The sequence below is a fragment of the Spodoptera frugiperda genome, chromosome 31, assembly GCF_023101765.2.
Source record: "Spodoptera frugiperda isolate SF20-4 chromosome 31, AGI-APGP_CSIRO_Sfru_2.0, whole genome shotgun sequence".
Classification (NCBI taxonomy): Eukaryota; Metazoa; Arthropoda; class Insecta; order Lepidoptera; family Noctuidae; genus Spodoptera; species Spodoptera frugiperda.
This window is the reverse complement of record NC_064242.1, coordinates 2,921,649-2,929,970: the sequence shown is the minus strand read 5'-3', so window position 1 is coordinate 2,929,970 and position 8,322 is coordinate 2,921,649. Positions and strand designations below refer to the sequence as shown.

The window sequence follows — 8,322 nt, the reverse complement described above, 5'->3', positions numbered from 1 at the left end:
GACACAAAAAATGTTAATTGCAAAATGTCATCTAGCAAGAATAAAAAAATATGTAGATATCTCGGAAAAACCAAATAAACACGTGACTACCTACAGTTGCTATCTATTTTACCGACAAGAGCGAGATGAAACTAGAACGCCTCGAACCTTGGATGATATTGCCGTGTTTGAATGTGAAAATTAGCATGTGTGTAGTACCGATGACGTTACGAGCTATGTCGAGTGGAAAACGGACATCTGGCAAACAAATACAAAGAGAATAAATTTCATCCTTACGTTTTACTACAGAGCAAATAGACACAATAACGGGCCCCGACTGCAAATAAGTAGCAAATTGCGAAGTGGGCAATGGAGTGGGCCACGTTCACTGCCAGACGTCCCCTATTAGAAAACAAAAACTGTCCACTACATTAATCAAGTCAAATCAATTCGTAACAGCGTGAGAGTCCGTGTTGACTGATAATAACATACCTATTTAAATTCAAGGATATTTTTCGGCGGCGTGTCGCACTAAGTAACAAACTGGTTTTAAATATAGAAGAGACGCCATTTGCCACAAATCTAGCAAGTTCATTTGACATTTTAAAATATCCTATCGAAATTAAAGAGGATGTTGTAATTGTAAACGACGCCTTCATAAGCGAAGATTATTCCGCAATGTAGTGGCACGTATACAGATACACTGGTATACGTAACATGTGCTTTCTCAGGCCCCAAGGTTGCGACAGTGTTGCGAGAACGAACCAGCCTTATAGGTAACACACCTACTTATTGGCAAGCGCAAAATGCTACATGAGTGCCGACAGGTCTATTATGTGTGTTCCACTTAGGAACCGACCGATCAATATTTGACACATTAAAGCAACTTTAGCTCGGCAACATCTTGGTAGATATTGTAGTCTCTTTTATGGCTGTATGCCTCATGTAATAGATTTTATAACTGGTAATATCTTAGATTTTATTGAGTAGCGAATGGATATTGATAATTTTAAAGACAGATTTTTTCCTTAAAAACCTTTTCCTTGTGGATAATGCAGACTATAAAACACATTCGATGGGTCATTTGCTGTTAGATTTTGGCTCTATCTACAAATCCGTATATGTTAATCAAAAGACAATACATTTATTCAGCTTAAAATGGCAAAGATAATAATGTAAATCCAAGCGATGGACTATTTATTGACAAAATTTATAGTTTCTGGCTGGAGGTTTTGGCACATGTTACTAAGTCCGTTTCCAAATAAAAATCAATTAGATTGATACATATTGTGAATTTGGCTCTACTTCCCATAATATAGTTCGAGAGTATTATCAACTTTTACATTAAATATTTCATCATAAATTGATATTTTACATGGTTCTGAATACTTTTAATACTAAGTAAGTACTCAATGAAAATGTATATCTCTAATAAGATAAATTCCTGTACTATCTATAGATAACTAGACGAAATAGTTGATAAAGACTAGAACCGGAATAGATAGTTTTAATGGCTCAGAAATACAAAGACTACCTCAATATGGAATGGTTGCCTATGAACAAATACTGTGTTCATGCTAAATTGGAAATTATTCTAGTCGTAATCAAAAGGTTATCGAATGCAGTATATTATTATATTCTTGGAAGATAAACACTAGCGTTATACCACTCTAGATAACATGCAAATCATATAGATACCATTTATTTTAAACTACTTCGTTATTGAATTCCTAAGCCACATGTTTCACACAAAAGTTAGCTTCAATGTCAGTACATAGAGGCATGATCCAAAAAGTACATAAGTATACCTATGTAGATAGTTATAATAGTTATGCTGGTATGATCAGAATGAATCAGAAGCCGCCACCTACATGCATATAGAGGTAAAAAGGAATGTAATTTGGCTGAAGTTACCTTATTTACAGCAAAGGCTTAATAGTAACATGTCATACGTAATGTAAAAATATTTTTCTGTCTCAAATCACCGTAGCGTGTGCGACAGCATTTCAAACAATCATAAAATACACATTTTTAGAACATTTTGTTTTGACTCAGTGTACGGGAATTAACATGGGCGTGGGCGAAAAATGGAAAATTCGTTTTATCCGAATGATTTTATATGATGCCTTTGACTCGTTTATTTACCTTTGTAGATACAAATCAGTGGTTTAATTTTGAAACGTGGTACTCAGAGATTACCGACGAACACGCAATTAAAAACTTATGTTTTTAATTTAATTAGATTAGATTAGCTCTACGTTTATAATACATCAATGATGTAATCGTGCAGATATTATGGTACGGCACTGATATACAAAACTGATCTATTAGTTAAACAAAAACCAGACGAACCTTGAAATTATAAGTACCTAAGACACATTTGTTTGGCATATATGGTCGTGATATCGCAGTGGTACCCACGAAAATAATAGTAAATTGCATCTAGTAGAGACAGCGATAAAACAAATCTTTATCTGTCTGGCAATGATGGAGAGCGTACGGGCGACAGAGCATTCCGCTTTATTAGGAAGCCACGTATTAAACCGGCTCGTTCGCCCCACGTGCTACAGCCGTGCTCCTCCAAACGTGCGAACAACGTCAAACAATACAACATACGTACACCTCGCCGGATATTTTATCTTCAACGTACGCCAACTAGCGTACAGTGGAAAGCAGATGTGTCAAACACACATGTTTCTACAACATAATCTATTACTACAGTGGAATATTACACCTATTAAATCAAACCATTGTTTACTGTTACATCGATATTTTAATTTCATCGTAATTTTATGGAAGATCAATACATGGTGACAAATAATTACTGAAATTAACTGACTTTTTACACTTGAACTTTCAATGCTATAGGCACTCGATATAATAGATCTAGATGTGAACATTTGAATATTTATTAACGCACAGATATAAAAAGACGACGGTTCGCAAATACACATACGGTCACACTAATGTTATAATATCCAAAATGGCTTAAAATGTTCACATTAGAACGTTCATATTGTGTCAATGAGCAAGTTGTGAAGCTAATTGGAATGAAAGATCGCGGATATCAAAGCTGATACCGAATCTCCTAATTACTGGGGATACGATCACTCTACAGTTATATACAATGATTGTAACGAAGGGTACACATCAGATACTCTTATTAGTCAATACAATATTTAGAAATTAAACGCTGCGTTGACACTACTAAACTGCAGGAGAGTTAGATTACGCGAATTTATGAAACAACTTTTAGAATCGTTAAACAATGTCTAACTGGTGAATGTCGCTATCTTACAAAGTAGCAAATAATTCCTTACTCGACAGGCAAACTGTTCAGACAATAGAAAACAGATTACATATCTTGGACTAAAAAATGACTGTCGTTCGGAACAATGTGTCGAAAGCAATCTGACAATGATTAATTAACAGTTTGTCTTCGACGCAATGATGCCAGTTGGAACAGTAGCGTCATATTTTCACTTAGACTTGGTATACTCTCACTTTCGAAACTCCGAAATTAACTATTCTAAAAATTCTACTAGCTAACTCTTAATAAATATCTAAAGTGTTTGGACACCAAGCATTCAACATTGCCACTTCCGAAAAAGGCATTTAGTTTAAAAAATTAACAAGTATGAAGTGACTAGCTACGTAAGTATTGTTCTACTATTCACTGATACTTCGAGACTTACTTTACGACTTACATAAAAGGTGCAAAGTTTAATACTGACATAATATGCGATAAGAGTACCAATATAGCACAGCAATTGTTGTATAGAAGTAGGCAATGATTTCAAATAGAATAAAAATATTAACAATATCATCTAAATATTTACACAGTGGGACCATTACCAAGAAAATATTTATGGCACCAAATAAAATAATAGGTCTTTGATTTCAATTAAATTATTCAAAATATGACAACAAAATAACATGATTTTAAAGAAAATGTGTGTCAATAGACATTCCACCACAAGACATTGTTTATATATAGCACAGTGCTTAGTAAAAAACGTATAAGTAAGCAATTTGAATACAAATTCATAATATTGAAGTTTGACATTGATTGATCATAGAAAATATTTGAGAATGCATCATTTACAATATACATTGACTCAAAATTATTAATTTAGTGTACAATTTGATATGATTTTACAAGTAGTTATTATCATAAGGTGACCAGTTCCAATTGTAAGAACAAGGACAGTACTAACTCAAAGACGACAATCATATGCATGCATCAGACATAGCTCAAGTCACATCAGTAACATTTTATAATAAATATGAATGTGCACAGAGCGGTTAAGTAACCTTCCCATGATTTCAACCTAATAACTATTACCACAGACGCTCACAATGTACACAATGTAAAATGCACTACGAATTACTAGATATTTATTTGTACAGCCTGAATTCAAAGTCCTACATCTAATAGCTAACAAACTTTATAGTAAACATTGCCAATTAATCATTGCTGTATCACTCACTCCAAAGAATGGTGGGACCAAAATGAATAGCTGAACCTGATTATAATGATACCATTCTCATTATACACATGCTTATTGATAACATCAGTCTCTATGACAAGATATCGACGCGACTCGGCGCCGCGCCCCATTGATCTAACACTACGTACCTTTAAACATATTCCTATTCATAATCAAAACAATATCTCACAAATACAAAAATTCTCTCATGTCTTATTTTGTGCTGAATACCAAGTTGTAGTGTATAAAACTATAAACATTGAACGGGACAGAAATATTGCTGCAAATTGGAATATGTTTAAGTGAACAACATTTATTGCTTTTGTTATGAACTGATGCTAGCAATAAGGCCAGGTCACATAGCACAGTTGGTTCTAGAGGCTGACTTCAGAGAAATGTATTCATGCACATTTGTATGGTTTGACTCCACAATTAAAATAACTACACTTAAACCTACAAAATAAGGAACTAATACAAATTACACTTAAATTCAAATGAAACCTCACATCAGATCACAAACACAGGTCAAATTGCACATGTGAACACAACTACAATGAATACATATACAATAAATTAATCTCTTCAACATTTTGATGTAGTTATAGTTCCTTAGTTAAAATATCAACTGATACAACAATATTAACTCTATAAATAAAAACCAATAACGAAATGTCAATTAATTAGAACCTATAATGTATAATTAATTGTAACATTCCATCAAGATAAGTAATACATAGTTTTAGGAAATTCAATTCAGTAATAATAATCTACTAAAATATTAGTGATGGTAGTCGTAATTGCTCCGAGTTGATGGTTAAGTGATGTAATTAGATAAAATCGAAATTGAGAGTCCGATTGTGAATCTTAAAAGCAATAAGAAAAATTTGATCATAATTACATATTACAAAATTGTATTCTTGATTCCGTAAAAACAATAAAAAATATTATATAATAATAAAGCTCACCACATCCCAATGCTACCGACAGCGAACTACCATGTACCATATGAACGATCAGGTAGCAAGACAGTGAGGGCCGAGAGAATGCTGCGGGTACAGTGTGCCGGTGGTAACACTCAGGATATCACCAGAACAAGGATCACTTTGCTCCTCTACCTGCTCTATTTTATGTCAACTTGAAAGGGCACTAAGCAAATGAACGCCACCGAAATATCGGAAATCAGTTCTACTATCATCTTGCCTACACTCCAAATTTGATCCACATGGGGTGCCAGCCAGGGGCCGCTTCAGCGTCTATTGTCGCCCAAAGCTGTGGCAAAGAGACGCACACGTCACCGTTCCACGACCACAATGTCACGGAAGATTCACTAAAAACACCTACTCACGGGAGTGTCCGCTCGCAGGCACAAACTACGCGCTCAGAACTCGGCAAACTCCTTCGCACACTTCTCAGTCGATGAGATACGTAATGCCTCCTCCTCGTAATCGTCAAAGTTGCTGGTGTCGCCCGGACCCTTGCAACGCGGGATGAACGGAGCCTCGATCTTCTTTTGGAAGACGGCGATCCAATCGGTACTCGCGAACCATTTGTGGCCTTTGATGTCGTTGACACCTGCCTTCAGGTTGCCATAACGCTTAGTCAGATCGACTTGCAATAGATTACGGAGCAGATCCTTGAGATCCGAGCCGAAGTGCGAGGGGAAACGGACCTTGCCTGAGACAATTTTTTCATAAATTTGAATAGGCTGGTCGGCGAAGAACGGCGGGTATCCAGCCGCCATTTCGTATACTAGGACTCCGAGCGCCCACCAGTCGACGGCCTTGTTGTAACCTTTGGAAAGGATGATTTCCGGCGCCAGGTACTCGGGCGTACCGCACAGCGTCCACGTACGGCCTTTGACGCGCTTTGCGAAACCAAAGTCTGTTACTTTAAGGTAGCCTTGCGAATCGATAAGGAGGTTCTCAGGCTTAAGGTCCCGGTAGATGAGGTCCAGGTAATGCAGGTACTCGAACGCTAGCACGATCTGCGCCGCGTAGAAGCGCGAGTGCGGCTCAGAGAAGCGCCCCACCTTGCGCAGATGCGAGAACATCTCACCGCCTGGCACATACTCCAAAACCATGTACAAGTTCGAGTTGTCCTTGAAATGGAATTTGAGGCTCACCAGGAAAGGAAAGTTGATAGCCTGAAGGATTCGTTTTTCATTTAACGTATGCTCGACCTGCTTCAATTTTACAACTTTCTGTTTATCTAATATTTTCATAGCATAATATTCTTTCGTCGGCTTATGTTGAACTATCATGACTCGACCAAACGAGCCGGTACCTAAGGTTTTTATCCGCTCGAAATCGTTCAGTCCGGCGGTGTTGGTAGGATTCTTCTTCCATTTTTCCTCGAAATCCTCTTTGGCTTGGTCGAGGAATTCCTTGACGCTTTCGGCGGCGTCCACCTTCTTATTAGCGGTGGCAGCATTGTTGCCCATGGCGCACCCCACAAACTGGTCGTACACCCTCGATTCGCCGTTATTAGAGGCCGCCTTGCTGCACTAATCGATGCCTGCTGTGCGACCGCGTAAGAAACGGGGCAGGTCAACACAACCCAATTTGAAACACGTACATTCTCAGTTTTGATATCACGATCACACGTCACGAAATACACTCAATGCAGGTACACATTGACACGATTCCAATGTACGGAAAATCACAAAAACTACTTTGTCACATTCACAAGAATAAAATGGCTTCCACAACCGGACTCGATCGACAGAGCGAGATCGAGCGAACGATTTGCTCACGGGTGGCGGTCAATTAAAAAAATGTTGCCAGTTCATAGTGAGAAATCTCCCAATACTTCCAAAAAGCTACTATTTTCATATTCTACCATTGAAACATTACTTATTTTTTTCAAAATGCATATTTGTGTGGAAATGAATAATTTGAGTGTATAAACACAATTATAATAAAATCCAATGAAATTAATCACAGAAGGCTGTCGAATCAACTTTATCATTAAAAACCTAATAACTAACCTATAAAATCAAAATTTAACAAACTCTTCACTACCGTGTACAATCAGAATCCGTAAAGTTCCTGGCAGCGAATATTTTGATACGAAAGTATGAATATTTTTGTTGGAATTTTATTATTTTTGTCTTACTATGTAGTTATATGCACAAACTCGAACTCAACTTTGAAGCGAAGGTAGTCACAAAAGGAAATTGTATTTTCTTTAAATCACCGGACTAACCTACACATTTACATTCATTATTATAGGCCTGTTAAATCTAAACAAGCTTATTCACTAAATAACACTTGGCAGTCCTCTGGTTTTGCAGGTGTCAAGTGATCCGTCCACTAATTTTGCAACTTATTTTTATGCATTTTGCAACTTAACAAAATTTATTATACAATGGATAAATAATGTGTAGATACTGGGTAGTTCTCCACTATTTTATTTGAATAAAACAATAATTAATTAAAAACATATAAATAATCAACTCTAAAAATTGCCCATTTATAATCAGAGGCGACTCGTTTTTCGTTCATCGGGTGTTATTGCAGACTTAATCCATGCTACTATTGCTAGCAGTACTACTGTTTATCTACTAAGGACATTTCAAAAACTCAATAAAATATTATTCATTCTGGAAATCGAAACCGAGATTGCCGAAGGCTCGACAGCCGCACTTTTCACTCCATTGAGCAGTCTTGGTTTTTAGTTAGTTTCATTTTAAGTTAGTCCTTGTTTAGGATACAAGGTGGACACATAAGTTTGGGTGAACCATGCTTCGGCACGAATGGGCCGGCTCGACCGGAGTGATACCACGGCCTCACCAAAAACCAACGTGAAATAACGCTTGCGTTGTGTTTAGCTGTGTAAGTGAGGTTACCGGAGG

General features: G+C 36.9%; 1 protein-coding gene across 1 annotated transcript; it reads right to left on the bottom strand.

The window, feature by feature from the left end:
- Window positions 1-2,729: 2,729 nt before the first annotated feature.
- On the bottom strand, window positions 2,730-7,239 carry LOC118276269 (cAMP-dependent protein kinase catalytic subunit 1). The gene has a single exon (XM_035594520.2). The coding sequence runs from the start codon at window positions 6,907-6,909 to the stop codon at window positions 5,848-5,850; it is 1,062 nt and encodes a 353-aa protein (XP_035450413.2). The 5' UTR covers window positions 6,910-7,239; the 3' UTR covers window positions 2,730-5,847.
- Between the last annotated feature and the right edge of the window lie 1,083 nt (window positions 7,240-8,322).

Bases quoted from the DNA above. Each gene is read 5' to 3' on its own strand.
- LOC118276269 (XM_035594520.2), bottom strand. From the start codon at position 6,909: ATGGGCAACAATGCTGCCACCGCTAATAAGAAGGTGGACGCCGCCGAA.